The sequence below is a fragment of the Manacus vitellinus genome, unplaced genomic scaffold (genome assembly GCF_001715985.3).
Source record: "Manacus vitellinus isolate BGI_N305 unplaced genomic scaffold, ASM171598v3 scaffold_31_pilon, whole genome shotgun sequence".
NCBI classification, from domain to species: Eukaryota; Metazoa; Chordata; class Aves; order Passeriformes; family Pipridae; genus Manacus; species Manacus vitellinus.
In genome coordinates, this window is record NW_021940379.1 from 7,855,237 (window position 1) to 7,878,728 (window position 23,492).

The 23,492-nt window shown below is 46.0% G+C and overlaps 1 protein-coding gene across 14 annotated transcripts in view; it reads left to right on the forward strand.

Moving 5' to 3' along the window:
* The window catches only part of FBRSL1 (fibrosin like 1), a 370,905-nt gene that overhangs the window by 331,984 nt on the left and 15,429 nt on the right, over positions 1-23,492 (forward strand). For 6 of the 14 annotated variants that reach the window (XM_018076290.2, XM_018076282.2, XM_018076276.2 and 3 more), the window contains 5 exons: positions 11,448-11,844; positions 13,326-13,579; positions 17,827-18,062; positions 20,193-20,243; positions 21,157-21,252. In XM_018076290.2, the coding sequence (XP_017931779.1) occupies positions 11,448-11,844; positions 13,326-13,579; positions 17,827-18,062; positions 20,193-20,243; positions 21,157-21,252 (1,034 nt within the window). Of the gene's footprint in view, positions 1-3,021; positions 3,115-11,447; positions 11,845-13,325; positions 13,580-17,574; positions 17,736-17,826; positions 18,063-20,192; positions 20,244-21,156; positions 21,253-23,492 lie in introns of those variants that run through there. The other 8 variants (XM_018076277.2, XM_018076278.2, XM_018076284.2 and 5 more) reach the window with 6 other exon arrangements.

The following is a 23,492-nucleotide window of genomic DNA, read 5'->3' on the forward strand; positions in this document are numbered from 1 at the left end:
TCCAATTTAATATGAGTAAAGGTGCCTCAAACCATTGCTGAGGGGCTGAGTGGAGGACCTGCATCGTTGCTGCCACTTCTCTGTGAGCCTCCTTGCTGCAGAAGCTATGAATTGCTTCTTACTGTGCTGAGATTTCCTATCAGTCACAAATACTTATTATTTCTGAGCCTTCCCTCATGTAGAGGGCAGCACTCCTCCAGCCTGTGGGATCTGGAGTTGATGGGGAGCAGGTGGCTTTGGGTAGACATACAAAGACTCAATTCTGACATCACAGAGAACTGCTTGCAGGAAAATACAGATCTAATGAGTGAAAGATGTCTGCTGTGCTAATGGGGAGTGGAAACTCAAGAATTAGCTTGGACCCCACTGTCCCCTCCTAATATACAAGAATCTGGGATTACAGGAATTTGCCAAACCCGAGTTGCTGCTTAGTGCTGGATTTTGGCTTGTTTGTGTTTCTGCAGTTTGGAAAAACTGTGACATGGAGAGAACTTGAGGGAAAAACTTAGAGTGAATTCAGTGGAATTGTTGGTACACATGGCAAACATGTGAAAACAAGAATATGAATTATGCAGCAATTACTGTCTTGGAAAAGTACCTGCAGGCTAAGCCCAGATACTTCTCTCTTCCTTTCACCCAATACTGAAATAAAAATGTGCAGCAGTTTTGTGTGAGGCCATTGCTGTGATTATCCTTACAGAAGTCTGAGCCTGTACTTGTTTGTTGCCCAAGACAGAGGTTTAGTGCTGTGGCAGTGCCTGCCCAAATCCAGCTCAGGGGGTAACGTGGGGTTTGTGAGAGCTGTGGCTCTGCCTGGGGAGTGGGACAGGACAGAGCCATGTGCTGCAGGGCTCCCTGCAAACCCCTGGCACCAAGAAAGCCAAATACCTCAGTCAGTAGGGCAGTGAGGGCTGTCCTGAGTGACTGTCCCTCCCTGCAGTGAGGAGCCTCCTGCATGGCAGAGTCACAAGGGCCTTCCATGGCTGTGACAACTGCAGCAGATTCCATGCAGCAGCCTTGTAGAAATTGTTGTGCTTATGCCTGATGCTCATTGCAGGGCCACTGCAGTGGGTGTAAAGGGACTCCAAGGAGTCAGTGGGAGAAGGAGTGCAGAGCAAATATGTGGGTTTGCAAGTCCTGAGGTCCTGTTTAAGGCTTTTTGCTCATTCTGGCTGGCATCTCAGCAATCCATGCAGCCTTCCACTCTCCAGCCTTGAAAGACTTTTTTCCACAGCCATAAACCCTCACACAAGAAGAGATTCAAGAGCACCTTTCCATTAATAAGGTGTGATTCCATTGCAATGCACGACACAGTGTTCCTCTCTTAGGTCTTATTAGATGCCAGATCATACATTATCCTCCAGCCTATCCATCACTGAAGTATTTCCAAAATTTCTACTGCCCATTGAAGAATTCACACTTCATCAAAGGAGAAAGCTGGAAGGAGCTTTGCAGCTGCACTTCACACACTGAGATCATGCTGAAGGAGTTTGCCTTCTGCAGTGCAGTGAAGTGTTCTGTTCCTTATTGCATACCAAACCTCTCTTCCTGTTTAGAAGGAAAAACCAATCATCCCTCACATTTTTCTTTCCAAGCATCCTGCAAAGGCATCCTTCACATGCTGTTGTGTTCTCAAAATGTGGTTCCTGTGGAACCAGGTGGGACGGAAAAGATTTTTCTGAAGACGCAACATCTTCCAGTGTGGGCAGTGGAAACAAAACTGCAAAAAATCAAGGATTGAGAACTGAAGTGAAGGAAAGCTCCTCTCTTGTAGCCCTTTTGTTATCAGTAGCTAATACGTGCTATTCACGTGCAGCACAGTCCAATTTTCTTGATCTTTACAGTGGGTGTGTTTAAAGGAAGAGTGAACTTTTTTAGTCTTAAAAAAAAGCAAAAGGCCATCTGTGGCTTTCTGATGCTGTTTATGAACCTTTTTTGCCTGTGCTGTGCTGTCAGTAGCTGTATTTATTCATTGCTCACTGTGTGAATTAAAATGTTGAGGCAGCTCCTGACATCCTTCTTCCAGCTCATCCTTTTGGAGTGAATATTTGGTTGCCATAGGGACCAAATCCAAAGGGCACACACCATTCAAGTAAACGTTCCTTGATTAACAACTTGCAGCTTGTCCCTTAAATATTTTAATTATCCATGATGCAACTGGAAATGTTGTTAATGTATTCAGTCTGTTAATTTCAATATCTCAGTTTTTTCTTAAGATGCCATTCAAGCAGGTCTGGAGCTGGATTTTGACCATGCCAAGAGGTGTGAGATGGGAGAGCTTATTGCTCCTGAACTTGCAGGGAAATTCTTCCAGTTTCTCTTCATCTTGACCCTAGATTCTCAACCAAGTTAATGGAAAGAGGTGCTACTGCACAACTGCCAGCAAAATGGAGGCAATTTGGTAACAGCTAAACGTGTTGATTTAGAGTAGTGATGTGCTGCTGCTAAATCCAGGGGAGGGATCTCCCTGGAAGGTGCCTCCTGGAGCCTGGGAATGTGGAGGGAGGGCAGTGGGAGCCTGCAGGGTATGAGGAGCTGCTGGCTGGAAGGCAGTGGCCCCACTTGACAAGCACTCGATCTCAAGTGTTGTTTTCACAAATTATAAGTGTATTAGCACTAATGTGACAGCAGTTACTGAACTGTGAGGGCTGGACATAACAAATAAAGAGATGGGATTTTGCTTGTTTGTGCATGGTCAGTCCCTCCCCTCAGTGCCTGTTCAGCAGACACTGTGTGACTTGCAGCAGAACTTTCCATTCTCAGAACTCCAGCCATAACATCAGGTGTGGACCTTAGTGAAGTTACTGAGACCATTTCTAAACAGATCTGCTTTCCACCCTTTTGTATCTTTGAGGTTTGGCTTCCCTGGGCCAGAAAAGCAGCTTTGGCACTTCACATACTGACTGCACACGTTGTCCTCTGCAGTCTGACAACTAGCAAGGACCACTGCAGACTGAAATCCAGCAGAAATTATTGCTGCTGTCCTTGTTATCCCTAAAAATTTAGGGATGTAGCAAAGAGCCTCCTAAACAATGTGCTGTAACAGTGGGTCTGGAAGGCACAAAGCATGTGGGGAATGGGCAGGTTTTGTGGCTCTTCAGCAAAGATCTCCATGTGAGTTTTCTTCCGTGGCATCTTCAGTCCTCTGTGCTCTGGCTGAAGGGTAGGGTATGAACTCATCTTGATTAGCTCCTTGGTGTGGGTCCATCACCACTTAATTGGCTGCCAATAGCTCCCCTGAGGAAGGGTGATGGATTGGGCTCAGGGGCCTGCTGGAAGGGGCCAGCCTGTCAAAGCAAGGATGTGTGCAGAAAAATGACTGTCACCTGGAAAGGACAGGGAGTTAAAGGGCACTGGAGAGCCTGAGTGAGGATGGTTCCTCTTTTCCTTACATCAGGACAAGCATCAGTTGTCTTCCAAGGCAGAGATGGGAATTTTTGTGACCCTGCATACGCTTGGCTGGTTAGGACAATCATCTCTTGTTCCCAGCAGAGATGATCTGGTGTTTCAGAATGTTCTTTCCTGCCTTTTTCTGGTTTTGGTTAGCAAGTGTGCTTTCTCAGCCAGACGTTGACTTAACTTCTCCAGGCTGGACGATCTGAAAGGTCATTCACGCTCCTCCGGAATAATCTCACTTTCTGATTTTACTTTAAATCATTCTTTGGGAGTTTGGAGTTCTCTGATGTCATTTAAAAAAAAAAATAAAGTCAAAACCTTCATAAGACTGTGCAGATGAAACAAAATTGTTGTCTTAGCCCACACAGGGTATTATGCAGCCTGGCAGATCCCTTCCTTGTAGCAATAAGAAAAGGATTTGGCATTTAACCTCTTGAAATTAAACCAGAGTGTGAACTTCAATAGTTCAATCTTATCAGGGCTTTGCTAGAATAACAAATTGTGAAAAAATGTAATCATGTCTCCAATGTGACCTTGGCAGATCTGCCTCTGTGATGTGAGAGAGATTAGGTAACTCTAAGCAGATGTCTGTTTATTTTGAAAATAATAGTTATAAAATCTTTCTTTTCCCAGTTTGTTTGCACTGCCTGTGAAGGATATGACAGAGGGAATTGTGGTCTGCATGGAGCTCTCTGTAACAGGCTGCTTTATTATGCTGAGCAGTAATTGCTCTTGGAGGTTTGAGTTATTGATCTATTGTTGGGGGTTCAATTTCAGCGTAAAGACCTGTGTTCATGATTTAATTGGAGTGATTAATAACTCACTCGCAGGCTAGATGGGAATCAATAAGGATTTCAAACAGCAAAAGTAGTACATTTTCTCCTGTAATGTAGTAGTTGATGGTTTATTATTTGCCCTTGTTTGCCTAATTAAAATCATAAGATTCCTTGGTACGTAGCAGTTCTGTCTGTTTAAAAGCTTCCATCTGGAGCTGAGGATGTGTGCTTGCTTGCTTTCATCTTTGGAGGGGTGTCTTTCTAAACAGCTTATTTACCGTGTTGCGTGTCTGTCACTTGGATGAGGGGCACAATGTGCCATCACAGGTAAAAAAACCAGAACCAAACAAGACAAACACACCTTTAGTAACTAGAAGAAGCTTTAGCAATGTCTTCTGGCCAGGGAAATAGAGTGGCTTCTACGTCACTGGTTTGTAGGCACTCAGCATCTGCTTAGGAGCAGCACTGAGGAGATTCAACCCATTTGATCCACCATTATAGCCCTGGATTAAAAAGCCTGTATGAAACTTTCAATCTCATTACAGTGCCAGCATCTACAGTAGGTGCTTTAGCTGCAAATCCAGTTTCAGCTCTGCATTGAGACCTTGCCAGAAGCAGCATTGCTGGGGAAATGCAGTGTGACTTACTTCGGGGGGATTTGAATGGTGATCCTCCTTCTTTGTGCTGTGGCCCCAATCCTTGTGTTTGGCACCCATTTTCATTCAGCTCCTGCAGCCCTGGTGTGTCATCATGTGTGCTTACAGCTAACATGCCTCGATAGAGCATGGAAAGCTCCCAAATCTCCAGGAATAAAACATCCCATTAAAGAACCATAAAGCAGCAAATCGGCGTCAAGTCCGTAGGTCCTGATGCTGTTGCTCTCCGTTTCTGGGGGAGGGGGTGAAACCTTTCTGTGCTGCAAGCTTTCACAACAAAGGCTCTTATCTCTGGAGCTGGCCAAGGAAAACATTTAGCATAGTGGGTCTGAATCTTCTTTTTGATTTGCAGAGTCCAGTAAGCTTTCTGGTGGATGTGCAGATTCCTGTGTGCCAATTTAATCCTAATGATGGTAGACCTTTTCTTTTTGATTAACGTTCACATCTTGGTATATATGTGAGCCACAAACTGAAAACACTGATCTGGATGGAAGTGTTTTGATTTTAAATAAATGTTTCTGTAGGAAATCTTTCCTCCTGTTCCTGAAAGAACCGAAGTAAATGTGAATTTGCCACATTTGAGTTTTTGATAGGGAGAGAAACTGTAACTGGAGGTGGTCAGGGCATCCTGGAGCCCCTGGCTGGGATGGTGGTGAGGGATACAGAGCCAGCACTGGGGAGTGCCCACAGGTCATGTGCATGTGGGTGTGAGAGGAGCTCTCTCTGCTCAGGAGTGCTCCTAACATGAAAGTCGTGGAGCATGTCAGCCCTTCACTCCCAAGAGTTGCTGGTTCTGTTAAAAATGTGAGCTGCTTTCCGTGTCGTGACATTATGAAAATGACTTGAAGATATTTCACTTTTAAACTCGGGCACTTTGGAAGGGAGGCTGGGGGAAGACACCCTTGGAAGTTAATTCCGAGGACCAAGCTGACAGCTTTTTGCCATTGCTGCTTTCTTCTGGGTTGAAAAGCTGAAGGCTTGTTACAGCCCCAGCATACAGCAATCTAGCAGGTTAAATGACTTGGGCAACACAGTTTATTAAAACTGGCAAGTGCTCGCTCCAGTTCTCTTCCTGATAGTCAGGGCTGTCTGGGAGAGTAATTGATAGTGGCAGCTGTTGGGAGGGTGTTTCAGATTGCAGCAAAGTGATGTGACTTGACAGACAGCTCTGTACAAATGAACTGAGTGATAGGGGCCGAATCCAGACCGGGCTGGGAAGGAGCTTCCCGCTGGAAGCCAAGGCAGCACTGGGTCTCAGGGATGGGCTGGGGGAGCAGTGCCAGGAACAAAGGCCAGCTCGGCAGTGCAGGCTCAGAGCCAGGTGTGAGGGTTTGTGCTCGGACTCAGCTTACTTTCCTCTGTGAGAAAACACTGTAATTATTCGTGGAGAGCCCACCAGCAGCCCGTGGTGTTCAGAGGAGCCCATGTCACAGGAGAACGTTGTTTTGCTGCAGCCTAACAGGTGTAGTTCTGGTGTCACGATGGCAACTTGGCCTTTGCTTCTCAATGCTAAAAATCATTCACTGTACACACCATGGACCCTTCCAGACAGTAGTTAGATGTGCAAGTCCCAGGTCTTTATTTCTTATCTTGAGCTGATTTGTGTTAAAATAGCTGGAGGAACTCTGTGCCCCATGTGTTGGGTGCTTCTGTATTGTAGCTCTGCTTGCCTTGCCTTTGCAAACCAGCCTAATCATTTAATGTCTTAAGTAGTGCTACCCTCCTAAAATGCAATGAAAAAGCCATCTATATAAAAGCAAAAGCCAGCTAGGGATAAAGAATTAGCACTTAAATATTGATTTTCACTTGTAAGCACTCTAGCAGTGTCAGTGTTATCGCTGCCAATGTAATCTTGTGCTTATGTTGTGTTGCATATCCACAATACATTATGCAGCAGTCTTAAAATTCAATATAAAATATAATAAAACACTAAATGTTTACTGATGTTCACTGAATACACTCCTTTAGTTACTTCTTTGTTTTGACTTACTGCTGTAAAGTCATGCTTTTCTTTACTAGTTCCCCTTGCTGATGCTTCCAAACTCTTCTCTGGGACTCATCAACACGCTCTGAAATACTCAGCTTCTTGCCACATATAATTCCTGTGGTGATGCTTTTGCAGCGTTTCTTGCTGGAATTGTAATATGGAGCAGGGTTCATCATAGCCAGCCTGGCCTGTGTCTGTTTTTAGGGATGTGTACGGGGTGGATAGATGGGCTGCAGATGGTGCTTGTTGTGTTTCTTGGGAAATTGCCATTGGTAAAGATGTCATTGATGGATGTAGGAGAGGAATTTCTTTCTCACATCACCCCGTCACCCTTGCTGTTTGAATGCAACGAGGGAGGCTGCAGGGAGACTGCAGAAAGCCGTCTGAATGACTCCACTTTTCTTTTTTTCGAGAGACAAAGGAAAGGCGTGCAAGCAAGATTAGATTATTTCCAATCACATTGTACGTGTGTTGACAGTCTCCTTTCAGCAGCAACCAGCAGCTTGCAAAGAGCAAGAGGCAGGGCTGGAACTGCTGTTGCCCTAAGTACTGTTTGTATAACACAGCAACTGCTTATTGGAGTTCTCAAAGCAGCCTTTACATGTTTAATCCCTTGCACTTGAGCTACTCTTAATCAGCTTGAAAGCAAATTCCTGTAACAGAAAGGTTTAATTTGTGTCTGGGACTTTCTGTATTGTGTTTAGCCTGCGATGCCATGTAGTTACACACTGGCAGGCAAGTCACCCTGTACAGCCCCGGGGATGGGCAGTGCATGGTTATTCCAGTCACAGATTCTGAATTCAGGCAGGTTTCACATGGGATATTGGCTGATGGTCTTTCAGGTTCAGGTAACTCCTTCTGAAACCGTCTTTATACAGCAATTTAAACTGTAGTTGACTTTAGGGTTTCCCTTAAACTCTGATTTCTGCAGATTTACACCAGCACTAGCGAAAGCCCTCTGTGCTTTTAAAAATGGTAAAGTTTTCATCTTTGCCAGCCTAAGCTGGAATTGGATGTAGCCCAAGACGTAGGAAGGTTAACATTTTGCAGCGCTCCAAATGAACAAATTAGTTGATCAAGGAGGCAAGAATTACTAATCCCAGGTTGTTGTTATTTTTCTTGTTAGAGCAGTTTCAGCCCTCCCTCCCCTGTCTCTCGCACTCAGTCATCACTCATCCCCGAGATCAAGACATGTTTCACTGTCTGTGCATTTAAGAAAACCTCTCAATGGAAGAAGTCCAAAGTGTTTGGTTAGAAAATAAACAAAAGTTGGCATGCTGAAAAGGGGTAGCGCTCTGCATGGTGGAGAATGGCAGATGTGATCCAGCCTTCCCATAGCATGGCTGGAACATGAATCATTACAAATGTCAGATTTCCTGTGAAGGGACAAGCTGAACTGACATGCGTTCAGGTTTAATTAAGGTTGAATTATTGGAGCTGACTGTCAAATTGGCTCAGCCTGTTATCATTAAGCATGAAAATTACTCTAGGACTTGGTAAAAATAAACACATTTTTGCCTCTAGAACGCTGTGGCATGGTCGGGTGGGCCTGTGTTTTTGTTGGGGCAGTTGTGCTCAGCTCCATGGGTCCATCTGCTCAGAAGGGCTCGATGAGGAGCCCAAGAACAGAAATTTCTGAAAGGATCTCAATGCAACTTGATCTACCTTGCACAAAAGCGAATATTTGGTTGCTTTCCTTGGGACATCTCCATATGTGAGCAGCACTCAGCCTGGTCACAGCTTGGGCACACAAGAGTGTAGTTCCCTTAGGAGGGATATTCAGGCATCCTATGGAGAAACTGCTGAGTTTGAGACCCTGATCAGAACGGGCAACATCTCTCATTAAAACCATTAACTTTCTGAGGGATTCCAGGCAAGGTAGCTCAGAGACTTCCAAGTGTGCATGGCAGCCATCAGAAAGAGAAATGGCAAGTCACCAAAACACGGGGCTTTGCCCATTCCTGGGTGGTGGCTGAGAAGGCTTGGGGATTCCACTGGCTCAAATGTTTCTCCACCCTTGCCCATGAATTCCCACCGTGTCTTTCCCTTCTCAGTGCTCCTGCTTTTGTGCAGCAGAAGGAGAGGAGATACTCACACTCGTGCCTGCGGCTTTTCTGGGAAAGGGGGAAAACAAGCATGTGGATATTTTCATTGTTGTCTTGAATGAAACACAAAAACATTGCAGTCCTGCAGCCTGAGAGATGGGAGTTGGCAGCAGAAATTAGTCATGTACCCCTAGAACTAACAAACACAACCAGGCTGGTTGGTCAATTCAGTCAGCAAGTGAGCCTGAGCTTTTGCTTTGAGAAAATTGCAAATGAGAACTAATGCTGAAACCACAGGGAATCGATAGTTGTACATAAAACTGGTCAAACAGCTGCTTTTAATGTGGGACTTCATTGATTTGTTTTGGATCTAATTGACTTTTTACTCAACTAACTTTTGTGGTGCCAGTGTGTTTTGAATATACACCATTAGTCTACATTGCCCATAATTACCCAATATGAAGTTTAACTCTGTAGGAGGAGGCCTGTTGGGTAGAAAGAGCTAATGGGCTCTGAGGAAACCTCTGCTCTGGAATGAAACCCAGTTGCTTTTAATGGGTAGCTCCTGAAAAACAGTGGGATCTGCAGCTGGGAATACACTTTCTCCAAAAAGCAGTGTGGGGAGCCCTGGCTTGACTAGGCAATGACAATTTTTGAATTGTTAGTAATAAAATCTGAGGAACATTTACAAACATAGGTGGCATTATAAAAAATAATGGTGCGCAAGAGTGATGAGAATTTGATTTTAGAAATAAATTCTAAGTAGCGTTGGAACCAAGTCTAGTTACATCTCACAACCAGGGTACCTGTGATGCATGAACTCCTATTTGAAAAACAAATTCACTGAAATGAGAGTTAGCCTTATTTATTGTAGAGAATAATGTAGGACCTCCAGACATTGTGTCAAACCTGTAAAGATGTATAAGGTGCTGTAAAGTACAGGGTTGATAGTAGTTCTTGCCAGCCAAAACACTGGTGTTTGGAAAGGCTTCTTTTCCTGTTATTTGTGGGTTTGAGGCCACAAGACCTCAGACATTTTCAACTGATAAATATGGTTCATATGTTTCCATTTGTCTTCTCATGTTCTGAATTTATACATATGTAGTGATGACTTGATTGATTGAGGGCTGAAGGAAATGGTGCTATGGTGAGAGTGCAAGCAGAGCCAGAAGCAGTGTGGGAAGCTGTCTTTTATCTCAGGGAAGGAGATGCCATCCCCACGTGGGCACTTTGGGTACAGAACACGAGCTGGTGTGCTGCAGGCTCTGATTCATCGCTGTCCTCCTCTCATCTGCCACGGGCACGAGGGTGCTCAGGTCCTCAGAGCAGCACTGAGGGCGCTGGCCTTGCCTGGGCTGGTTCACAAACGCCTGGTCAGAGCATCTGCACGGCCAGAATTAGCTCGTGGTGTGTGGTGTGTGTTATTTCCACCTCCTACATCAGGAACTGGCTCAGTCCTTTGATGAGATGGGAAAGTTTCAAAGGTGGAATTTGTTTGTGAGGGTGTTGGGAGCATGTTAATGAGAGTGGGTAGCATCTCTCGCATGTCTGCAAGCCAGCAGAATGCAAACAGCCCCCAACACATTTTGGTGGGTCACAAAACCACGTATCCTAAAAGTCTGAAGAGCTGTGTGTGCAGGGTGGGACGTGTGCATGTGAAACACATCCACAGCATCAGTTCTTGTAACCCTTGAAGAGCTTTTCTTGGATATACAGATTAGGTCAAAAAGGGAGTTACAGTGGGAGTTGAATTGCTTTCATGTTGGTCCTTTCAGTTGTCTTTGACCTTTTGGATACTGCTTGATCTGAAATATCTCTCCTTTCCTCCCTTTTCCCTTTCCAGCCTTTTAACCCTTTGGGCTGCTTTGTTTAACTTAATTATGAAAAACAGCAGTATTTGGCATCAGAGAAGGAGTAATTCCATGTGGAATTCCCACTGTGCATTTTACAAGGTCACAGTATTCCTGATGTTTTGGCGTGCCATGCTTACAGCGTGCACTACTTAGGGTGAGCAGGACTACACTTGGGTGCTCACTGAACTTCCCACGCAGACATGCCAGGTAGTCTCCTCCCCAGAAGGCAGGTGGGGTTATCACTAATGATTAGTGCTTGGGTCAGTGTGTCATAGCTGGAGCTGAGCCTAAATGCAACGTGGGTTACCCTGAAAGAGCACTGAGAAAGTGAAATGTCATAATGGTCAGGCTTGTGTTCATGAGTCCATTATCAGCCTTAAAACTTCATGGAGCAGGAAATACTGTAGCAGTAACCTGAGACATGTTCACACTCCTGCTGTACCCAACCTTGGGACTGGGAAGGAGTCACAGAGCTGGATGTTCTCTGTAGTATGCATTCATTTAATGACAGCTAAGTCTCTCACACACATGCTGAAAGTACTGTAGACTGGCCAGTCAAGGACAGCGGAAGGACAGACACAAACACACATCCATCTTGTGGCAGCAGTGCTCCCACGACGCTCCCACGAGCTCCAACATGACTTGTTTTTTCCCAGGCGTGTGTTCCACCAAGCAGGGAACGAAATGCAAACCTTTCATCGTGCGCTTTGTTCTCTTTCTCGTCGCTCCATCAGGTCCCACCTTGAATGACAAGCCAGAAGCGAAAGCAGCCAATGTCCCAAAGGTGTCTGGGCTAGAGCGGAGCCGGGAACTGAGCACCGACGTGCCCTTCGCCCTGCCCATCCCCAGCCCCCAGCCAGTAGCTGCCGTTGTGACTTCTACTTCCTCAGCGCCCACGTCAAGTGCCAGAGCAAGCCCGCTGTTGAAGAAGGAGCCAGTGATTTCAGCACCAGCACCACCAAGGCTCACGCCTCAGCCGCAGCCTCGGCCACAGTCACAACCTCAACCTCGGCCGCAGTCGCAGCCTCAGCTAATCCCTGACCTTCGGAGCCAGCCTCCGAGCCACATCCCTCCGCCTCTCAACTACCAAGTGCATCACCAGGTGGCCCACAACGGACTCAACAATATCAGGTAGGGGAAGGGACACTCGTGTCGTCCTCGTGCTGCTGCTGGGCTCGAGCTTGTTTCACGTGGGGTAGGAATAGGTGAGACGAGTGCTCATCTGGGTAAGATGGTCCATGTTTGGATGTTGGGCTTTGTGGGCTCACTCCACAGGCTGGATTTTCCAGCAGTGGTGGATCAGTGTATTTGAAACATGTGATGAATGCTCCTGTTCTGGGAGAAAGGCATGTATTCCTTCCAGTTTCTAGAGGAATTTTGCACTGTCTTGGGAGAGCTGGCCAATTCTCGCCTTAGAAATTTAAGGTGGTTTCAGTTTGAGCAAAACAGTCTTGTTTCATATTCAGAAGTACTTCCATTGAAGTACATGTGTTCTCAGGTATCAGTTTTTTTGGTTCACCAGCATCAAAAGAGGGATACCTGGACTGGAGAAGGCTGTGTCCCATTGAACGTGGGCTGAGAAATCGGCTTCCATCTAACATGTCCAGATCTAACAGGAGGCTTAGCTCTGCTGTTTAAGTTGCCTCCATCCAGTAAGTGGGGTGGGCAAAAATGGTATGGATAAAACATTTCTAGAGAAGAGAGTTCAGTCAGTCAACTGGAACCCGTATAGTCTTTTTGCTGGTACAGAAAACATGCCTTGCTTCCCAAACAAGAGCTAAGTTTGTTTAAACAAGATGAGAAAACTGATTTAAAGCATAATATTTGGCTGCACAAAGGTCAGAATATGAATACAGAGAGCTGCCATTAATGTGTATTTCATAGTATCCTGCATACTTAAGGTCTGTTGTGGTTTTACCGTGTAAATGCCACCACAGTATAAATGGTGAATAATATTTCAAACTATTCAAGATCTCTCAGAGGTTTAGATTGGAACAAATAATCAGTATTGTGGGAATTACACAACTATTAACTTCAGTGATAGTGTGTTTCAGCCCACAAAACTTAGATCATTTGCAGTGTAGTAATAATAATAGAAGAACATGTAAAATGCACATTATTATGAGAAAAACTATTAGCATGGTGTGCCTTTACATGTTTGTGTGACTGCAGCTGCACACCAGATACAACGTGGTCCCAGAGTCACTGGCACTGTGCAGCTCTGCACACCTAGAGCAACAGAAAAAGGGATCTGAATCATTGCATCACGTGATCTTAAGGACATCCATGGCCACTGCAAGGTCATCAGAGGCTAAAGAAAGGTGCAAAATCCAGCTGCCTCTGTGGCCATCACCAGCATCTCAAAGATAGTCATAAGAGGGCTGAAGCACCAGAGGAAACCACTCCTGGGGGCCCCAGGCCCATCCTGCCCCATCGGAGAAGTTCATTAAGATTCGTTAACTGCCTCCATTGCCATTAAGAAAAGCAAAAGCATAGCTTAGGGAGATGGGTGTTCATAGTTGTGGTGTTCCTGCCAGTGTATTCTTACACTGTTTCAGTCTTGTGTGGTAACATTCTCTGTCTCTCTCCCTCCCATCTTTTTCTCTCTGCAGCCGGAGCAGCAGTGCTAGCAGTGCAACAAGCATCAGCCTCCCGAAACACCTTCCCCTGTCGCCCCAGATTCCTCCTCACCATTCCTCCGGCCCGGCTCTGCCCCTCTCCATCTCCAATCTTGCTACCTCGCACTTCTCTCTCCGATCGCAGACCCAGCACCAGCACCATCCGGCCATGTTCGCCACCCCACCCACGCTGCCACCTCCACCAGCGTTACCCACCAACAGCCTCGTGATACCAGGGCACCCTGCGGGTAGGTTCCCTTCTTCTGCCAGGGCTGATCTGCCGTGCATGCGCTGGAGGGTGTGGAGAGATGGGCTGGCTGGTGGGCAGGCACAACCCCGTGGCACAGAGCCCTCCGTGGGCAGCGAGCGCTGGGACTGGGGCAGTGCTCGTGAAACAGGTAGGACACCTGCACGTGCTTCACCAGATGAGGGATTGTAGACACAGCACTGTAGCTTCCTATAAGAAGTCTTCAGAACAAAAATTTAAAAAAGAAAAAGGTCCTTTTTAGGGTGTGAGTTGTGCAGTGTGGCATTCCAGTCATCAGGCATTTTTTAGATTAACAGGGAACTGATGTGGAGTTTGCCATTCTCCCCTTCTCCTCTCTCCCCACTCTAATGAAAGCTGCCACTGTTGGAACTGATGTGAGAATACTGTTTCTAATTGTCCCAGACAGTTGTTGTAACTGAACACTTGAATCTGACTGAATCCCCTGCTCTGATCCTTCAACCAGCAGCACATCCTGCTGGCAGAGCAGGATCCTCTGCCTGCAGCAGCACCAGTGCTCTGAGTCCACGGCTCCATGGCCTTTCTGACCGAGTCAGGGGCAGCTCAGCTGACAAGCTCTGCTGTTCAACTCTCACAATCTTTGCATCCTTTTAAAAAGTTTCCTTTGTTCACCCTGGCCCCCATTATATTGTCACTTCTGCCCTGAACGCCCTGTTTATGGCTTATCCATTAGCCTACAGCTGTCCCTGGAAGAGACCCTGGCAGCTGGAGACTTCCCAGCAACTTTCACTTGCTGGGGCCTCCTTTTGATCTGGCATTTGACTCCACAACTAACTCAGCAAGGATTAAACAGGACAAGCATTTTGCAAAAAACGCACCCTGTGTTTCCTGTGAAGTCAGTTAAAGGAATAAGGAAAGGGCAGATTTGCTGTGGAAAAATCTGATGGCCTTGCACCCCCTTTTTTTTCTTCCAGTAGCTAAATAATGTCTCATTATTTATAACTGCTTCTTTAAGTGAAAGAAAAAACATGAATTGGTCCAAAGTGAGCTCTCAGAACCGTGATAGCCAAAAGTGCTGTGGGTTCCTAGCCAGAGGCAGGACCACATAGGCCAAAGCTGGCGGCTTTCACGGGCCCTGGCACCATCTAGAATTTCAACCACATGGCTGGGAAGATGTTGGCAGCGCTGTGGGAGACCTATTCATTGCTTCCCCTGTTTAAGGCAAAGGACTACTGTGATGGAGACTTTGAAAGCATTGCAAAAGGAAATAGCAAAGCGCTCACTAAAAGCATGATATTGCAGTCACTGAAAGCAAGTATGTTTTCACCATTAACTTCAGGAGGTGCAAGATCAAGTGACCTATTCACATTCAGCAGCTTGCCAGGAAACAGTAACAGTCTTGCTCCTACTAAAAGGATTTCTCCTGCAATTTAAGTAGGAGAAGCCTAAGTTAGTGGAGGGAAAGGTCTGGGCGTCTAACCCTGCAGACAGTGAAATGCCTCTTGTCTGCACTATATGAAATGCCTGCAAAGTGGCACATCATAAAATCAATACAGAGTGCTGCAGAGCCAGGAGCTTCTGTTGTCATTCACATAAAAGTTTCTTAAAAGCAAACAATATTTCTGAGCAGCCCTGAAGAGCGAGACAGGAATGCGCTTCTGGTGGCATTTCTTCCCTTTGAAACCTAAAGCTAATACAAGTAACACAGGAGCAACCCTTGCGTGGGTTTCTGCCCTCTGCTCAAGGGCACCAAGGCTGCTCTGATGTAGGATACACGGAGGAAACAGTGGTCTGTGTCTCTTCTCTTCGGAATGCGAGGGCACCGTGAGCAGGACTGACGTTTTGGGACCGTGCCTGCCTCACGTGCGCACACACAGCAGGGGTGTCTGGGCATCCAGAGGGCTGCTCAGGCTCTCTGCTCCTGGTTGTGTTGTTACATGACTGGACCTGATGGATGAGGCATCACTGGCAGATACAAGAACTTAGTTCTGACCCTGACATTGCTCAGAGCCCTGCACAGAGCTGGGTTATTCCTTGGCCATCCCGTCCTTCCTATGAAGCAGCCACTCCTCCGAGTGCCACACCGCTTCTCCAGACATCTCCAGGCCTTTCCTTTTGCTGACAGAGGCCAAAGCTGTGGTACAGGGCTATGGGCTGGAGCCAGCTGCAAATCTATCAGTCTGACTTCAAGTCTCTTAAAGAAATTGGATATCAGAGCACTTAGAACTGCCAACTCGCTTTTATCTCTCCCTCCAGAGAAGTGGATTATCTTGATGCTAAGAGAAGGATTCAGTTTCTTTAAGTCATGCCAGATTTAAATGCGTAAACACACGCACACATGAAATCATACTCATATTCTCTAAAGAGGTTAGGTTTTGGACCTAAGTGCTTTCAGCCTGTGGGGTTTTTTTCTTATTTGCTCAATCCAAGGAGAACCCATTATAGACTGTTTTGCTTCAGTGCCTTAGGCTCAGTATCACAAGTATATATACTTTCTGCTTTTGAATTATTATAATGATTGTAGCAGTACACAGTACCTACTCTTAGCAGTACATTTATTACTGAAAAGCAAATGACTTAGGCACCCAAAATTTGCTTTGAAATGTGACTTTCGATTGGATGTAGGCTTTTAAGTGGTAGTAGAGACCTTGAAGTTCCCCATCAGCGTGCCTGTTTTTAAAGATCTTAACCACATCACTTCAGAAAGTGATTGATTTAGACATTTCTAATGTTACTGTAAAAAATTGAACTTAAAGAAACCCCTGCAGAACATGAAATAAAACTTTAAAGTGCAGGTGTTCTTTTGCCCCTTTGTATTCAGAGCTGTAGTTTGAAAGGGGTGTTACACTGAAATAAGTGGATTCATGTAAATTCAGAAGCAAGTAGGTCAGTCAGGACTGGGTGTATGTCATCCACAGCTTTGGGCACAGGTTGCTCTTTGCTTAGAAAATATATGATGTTGAGTGCTGATCCCTGTTCGAAGTTCTTAGGCAAAGCCACAGATGGATTTAATTGATACCAGCAGACATTTTGGGCAAGTAGACAGTGGTCCTTATTGTCTTCAGTCACGTAATTTCTAAAGTGCTGGTATCTTCCACTGCCCTAAACCACATTCACATTCAGTGGAAGTTTTTATTCCAGAGGAGGAAGATGCTGAGAAGAGGCCACATCATATGATGGAACGTTTTGTTTCAGCAGTCATTGCAACCTTCATGACATCTTGAGCCAGTTCAATGTTTCTCCTCTTCCCACTGATTCCTCCTTTGTATTTTCTCACAGCAGAAAATCCTGGAGGCAATGACAAAAAAATGAGAATTACAGCCTGTTAGAAGTTGAGGAAAGGGCTGCTCGGTATTTAAGATCTCAAAAAACGCTTATTGCAAAGAAGGCCTCGATTTTGATGGATGTTTCTGGTCGCTGTGTGCATGTCTTGGGGCTGAGGAGAGGGGGAGGATCTGTTGAGGAATGGCTGTCCGAGCAGGTAGTTTCCAGCCGCCCAAATCCATGGTTACCTCACTTGTAGATCTTGTCAGAATTTTACCTCTTAAATGTGTATATTTAGAGGGCCTGACATACACACATAACACACGTGTTAGGCCCAGCATCCATTACCAGTGTGTGTGTGTTTGCCTGCGGGTCTCCCCTCCGGCGGAAGCAGGTCAGTATGGCTCATTTCAGAGCGAGCTCTTGGCCTCCAGACGGGGCGAGGATCCCCAGCACCTCACTGGTGCGGGAAGGCCCGGCCACCGCGGCGTGAGACCGGAGCTCCGAGGTGTGATCACAGAGACCCCTCGGTCCGGGGAGGAGGAGGAGGAGGAGGAGGAGGAGGAGGAGGAGTGGTGTCCTGGGGCGGGGTGGGGCGGGGTGCGCGGGCGGGGCCGGGCGGAGGTCGTGCCCCGCGGTGTTTCCTGCCGTGCTGCCTCACGGCGTTCTCGTGTTTTCTGCTGTGCTGCCTCACGGTGTTCTCGTGTTTTGTTTTCTGCTGTGATGACTCATGGTGTTCTCTCTTGCCTTTAGATACCAGCCTGTTGATATCATTCAACCAACCAATCATGTATTGCCAGCCTCATTCGGGGATTCTGATTGGTACTTTGTCACAGGCATCTCTCTTACCTCCACCAATGAGTCCTCACGTAGAAAACCACCACAGCATGACCTGCAGAAACAGGGAATGCCAGGTGAATATTGACTCTTTCTCCTCCGTCTTTGTGGTACTCACAGGCCCACGGGCCTCTGTGTCTTTTTTTTTTCTCTCTCTCTCTCCTCTAGATCACGAACTGCTCAGGCAAGAGCTGAACAACCGGTTTTTGGTTCAGAGTTCGGACCGGGCCGCTGCCTCACTTGGCCCGGTGCCGCTGCTGAGAGCGGAGTTTCACCAGCACCAACACACGCATCAGCACCAACACACCCACCAGCACACATTCACTCCTTTTCCATCCAGCTTGCCCCAGACGCCGCTCATGCCGCCCTCTGCACCTCCCATGGTGCGTACCCCAGCCCAAAATGTGAGGATAAGTAGAGCATCTCTGGTCAAAAAGCCTAACCCGCTCTTGTCAAACAAAACCCAGCCCTCTTCATTTCAGCCAGGCGTGCTGTCCCCGCCCTTCAGCACTCCTGAAGGGACCTCCTTTCCATCCACAGCCTCCACACCAAGCCTCTGGGTCCCCCATGCTGCTACCCGTGAGCAGATACAGCACCCACGAGACAAGTCCAGAGTCCCTTTAGTTTCCTTTTCGTGTGTCGTGGTGTGTATTTCTATTCCCCCTTTCCCAGAGCCAGCTGCCGTGACACACCAAAAGACACCAACAAGGATGCCACAAGATGGGTGGCTTCCAGTCCCAGACACGATCCCCACAACTGCTCAGTGCAGGCAGACTGTGCTGGCTCACCTAGAGCTCTCACCACAGTGCAGCATCTCATCCAATACGAGTTTTGTCCCTCTTCCTCCTGATTTCTAATCTGTATCGATTTTGGCATTTTATTACTTGATTACATCAACAACCACTAATTTGTGTGTGGCTGGTTCTAGTGGGAGAGATCCTCCTGACGGTGTAATAAGTATTTTGTCACTGAATTTGCTTGTAACACAACAGGACTTTGCTGCAGCTGTTACAAAATTGTTAGAGATCTGCTACAAATGGATTTTGTCAGTACTTTAAAATGCACTCTCTCCCCATTTCTGGCAATTACTTTGTGAGATTGAAAGCACAAGATTTAGCTTTTTCCCCCCCTCTCAGTTTCACACTGTGTCCAAAACGCAGAAATAACCCTGTTCTGCTAAGACTGGCAAATGCCAGGAGCAACAGCCAAAGCAGCATTTGGGAAGAACTACCAAGGACTCAAGGAGCATAATGTTTCTCACTTTCCCACTGCTGACTGCCCGATGACATTCTTGGGCTGTAATCTGCTTAGCAGTGAGACAATTAAAAGCAATATCATCCACCCAAAATCCAGCCCCAGGTGTTTGCTCAATGTACTCATGTGTAAACACCTTCCCTTCTTTTCTCGGGCTGTGTAAAACACTCCTGGATCTTTCCTCAGAAGTCTCCTGTGTTATTTAAGAACTCTGATACCCGAGCCTGCGAACAGCTCCCTCCCTCCCACCCGTGCCCGTTGATGTCAGCCTTCAGACCAAAAACAACTTGCAAGGCTCTTTTGTTATATTTCACTCACATCTTCTTATATTCCACTAGATCAGGGCTGCTAATCCCAACACCAGAGAGGAGTGTTGAAATTTACAGCTGCATGTGTTTGGTAATTTATGGTATTTACACTGGAGGGGACATGGCTCCAGTAATAACTGTAATTAATGAAATTACAAATCTACTCTCCTGCACATAGAGGAGTGTGAAACAGCAGCTGACTTGCCAAATAAGCAGCTTTTCATGGGGTCCTACAGCTCCCTTCCCTGCCTTCTTTCCCGCTCCCTCCTCCCCAGCAGAATGTGCATACTGTTCAGAAATGCAATGTGTTTGTGCTTTGGTTTTGCTTCTGAGATGGTACAAGACAAATGGGGCACAGACTACACACATGGAGGTGGTAAAACCCCATGCTGGAATGGGAAAGGTTAGCAATCACCTTTTCTCTGGGGCACTCTCCCTTTTGCAGGGGAAGGGGAATATATCAAGATTTGTGCATCTAAAGCAATTAAGCCCTTTCCCAAACAATTTTGGTTCTTACAGGAACCCAGAAAAAGAGGAATTGGTATTGGCTGCCCCACAGTAGATGTTGGGGTCTAATGGAAAATGTTCCTCACCTGCTAGTCTGTGACCTAGTTCAGTGATCCAGGGGCAGACCCCAGAGCTAGACCTGGAGCTGAACTTCCCCACATTTTGCTGTGCTGCAGGTGTCAGGACTGCTCTCTTCCCAGTGAAGGAAGCTCTTCATGCAGTGCCTGAGACAGGGTTCTGCAGTGAGCCTTGGCAGCACCCAGCGAGACCCAGGGGCTCCTCTGTTAGCTTTGGGAAATCAGTGAGCTCCCCGAAGAGCGAGTGTGGAATAACCAGTCAGTTCTGCTCTGTTCAATGCTGTGCACACGGGCCATGATTATTTGTCTGTGTTGAAATGCTGATGTGTCTGCTACTGCCAAAACCAAACTCACCTCTTTTCCGTTTTTTTTTCTCTTTTCTTTCCAGTTTGACAAGTACGCTCCCAAATTAGACAACCCCTACTTTCGACATTCCAACGTGAGTGCCCACCTTTCCAGTTGGTTTCTTTGTTAGTGGTTCTGCTTGCTCTTCTTTTGCTTGTTTTCAGTTGATGAGTCGTGTTTTGGTTCATTCATTCCTAAAGCTCTTTTTTCCCGTCTTGATTTTTATCTTTTTAAGGTACAAAATTTCCTTTGGGCTTTTTTAATTTTTTTTTTTAAATCTCTTGTCTACTGCATTTTTGCTGCTGTGGCTCTGTATGGCTGTGCCTGGGATGGCAGGGAATGCGCAGGAATTGCTCAATCAGTGGTCATTGCAGTATCTTTGCAGCTGGTGCTTCTCCCAGTGCAGCAGCCCGGAGTGCATGGCTCTTTCACAAGGTTTTGCTCAGGTCACAGGAGTAAGTCAGACTGGTGGTTTCTTCCTGGTGCTCCCCACTGCTCCAAAGCACAAAAACTACATGTTTTGGGACTTGTAAAACTGCTGTATGTGCTCAGGAGAGGCCTAAGCAAAATTTAACCCAACCTACACAACTACAAGGTGGTGTGCATGTTGCCTGTGGTTAGAGTGCAGTGCAGCATCTTGTGGTTCTTTTTTGCTTTGAAAATTAAAGCAAGTCACATTTCAAAACAGGATCGATTTGTTTGCAACTGCAGAAAAATGCAAAGTTAACGAAAAGGGAACATAAACCCCAAATTATGCTCTGTGCTTCCTGCAATAGTCCACAATTTCTAAAGGCACACTCGTTCAGCACTATCTAGAAAATTCATCAGATGAGTGCATTTTCCAAGTTTTGGCTTTGCTCTGAAAAATTTTGAAAGCAAATTTAGCGTTTATTTTCACTGTGGCACTTGCTCAGCACAGTACTATTTTTGTATGTGCCAGGCTTGGCACCTACCTCCATTATTGTTCAAGTCATCCTGTGACATAAGCATCTCTTTTTCTTTTGTAGTTCTTTCCAACCTATCCTCCAGCAATGCCTGGAATGCCACCCATGCTTCCACATTCAGGTCCCTTTGGGTCACTTCAGGGAGCATTTCAACCGAAGGTACAAACTTCTTCTTCTGAAGGCTTTGTTCTTTTGCTGGGAGAGAAACTGTGTTCAGAGTGGTGTCTCTGGTGATTTTGTAGCACATGGTTTAACCCGCAGAAATGCAGCCCAGGGTTGGAAGCAATCACCCCACAGAACTGGGAGCATCCTCTGCACAAAGCAGCCAACACTTTAGCAGAAATTTTCTCTTGGCACTACAGATCCTTCCTTGGAAAAGGATATAGTGGTTCACTTGGGAGGTCAGCTGAAACTGGAGGAGAAGCACACAGTCAAGTGCATTATTTGATTGAAACATTTACAGCTCGTAATAGACCGATGAGTCCCAAATCATTTTATAAATCTAATGGTCTGAGATTGCAAAAGATAAACTGTTTTTATTCCCAGAAAAAAAGCAATGAGAATTTGACTACGTAAATGGGTAGAGCAATTTGAAGGAGCTGAATTTTTATTCCCAGCTCCAACACTGTCTGACCTTGGGCAAGTCGCTTAAACCTTCTGTTCCTCAGCTTCCTCATCTATAAAGTTATCTTGCAGTGGGTTTTATAAGGGTTGATTAATGCCTGCAAGCTTCTTTGAGATAATGTGTTTGAAAGGTGCATTGCAGCTGTAACATGTCATTACAACTAGCACTGATTGGCATTTGGAAATGTTGCCATGATAACCCCCATTTTTGGCAAATTCTGTGGTGTGCACTGCTTTTTTTCCCCCTCCCAGACATGTTCTTTTTATTAACTATTTATAAATGTGCGGAACTGTTAAATCTCTCCAAACAAGGAAAAAACGGGCTTTATCTGCACAGTATTTGTTTTAAAATGAAGCACTTACTTCCTTTGTCAGGTGACATGTTTAGCTTCCTCACATGCTGTGATTTTAGAGATTTCTTATCTTGGAGTGCATTTCCATAGAGCTCTGCTGCTGTGTTAGAAGGCTTGAAGGACCAGCACAGTAGCCAGGCCATTCCTGTTTGCATTTGGAAGGTGGTTTCCGTAACCATGCCAGGCAGGTCTGTGGGATGTGCTTCCCTCAGCAGTCTCCCTGATGTCAGTGCAAGTCAGTAATTAGCAACTGCTGCAAATAAGGCTTCTTACAACCTCCGCCCTTAACTTAATGTTTTTAATGGAAGTTGGAGTGTTTCCTCAGTGCCACCGAATGGGAGTTCTGTGTGTAGTGGCCGCAGGCCTAGAAAAGGATCAGTTCATCAAAGCAGAGAGAGGAAGAGGGACAGAACACATCCATCCTTTGATGGAGTTTGTCTGCCAGTGTTAATTGTTGTTATTCTTGCAAGGGATGCCAGGGAATCCCTACAGACCCCGAGTTGTCAGGGTGTGAACTCGATCTTCCAAGAAAAGGAGTTGCACAAATAAGGTGGAAGTGCCAAATTCTGCTAGCAGGCAGCTAGGGCTGTGTTTTGCCATAAGGCTGCTTCCTCTTGATGAGGAGCTGCTGGTACACCGATGGCATGGTCTTCTGCTCTCCATCTTCATTACAGAGCTGCTCAGATTCCACCTCACTGTAAACTACCATTAGGCCAAGGAGAAGTAGTTAACATAGCAAGAAAGGAAAAGTGAACACAGACCCTTTACATTTTTAAGCAGTTCCTAGTGCTGTTATAACTAGCTTTTCACTCATTTTAATGATAGATAGATCCAACATTTGCTAGCTTGAGTTTAAGCTGTGCAAGGTCACACTCTGGTGCTGTGGTTAATCACTGACATCACTTGATCTCTGGACTATGTATTTACATACAATCTAACATTTGAAAAAGAGAGGGATAGCTTAAAAAGTGGATCTGCCACTTTGGCACATTATTTTACAGTTTCCTAGAGGAGACAGAGCTCAGCTGCTAGGCAGAGCCACTCCAGTTATTGTTACTGCATCCTTTTTCCATGCTCTCTCCCTCCCAAGCTGTTTGACTAAAGCCTTCCTGATCACTACAGACCTGATGACTTGGTTTTGGCGCGCTGAGTCCTGCACTTCTCGCTTTCCAAAGCAGAGGTCTTGGTTTTGTTTTTTCCCCTTCCCGTGTCCATTGCCTACAGCTGTGCAAGTCCACTGCACATAAATCCAGGCTGACGGTGAACTTCTCAGTGAGTTTCCCAAAGGCCATTTCTCACGAGCTAAGAACTTGAAAAGGTCAGAAGGATTCCGTTTACTTTGCTGGAGGAAGCATTCACGTCTTTCTCCAGGGGATAAAGGGACAGGATGACACCGTGCTATTAACATGTTGTGATCTTAAA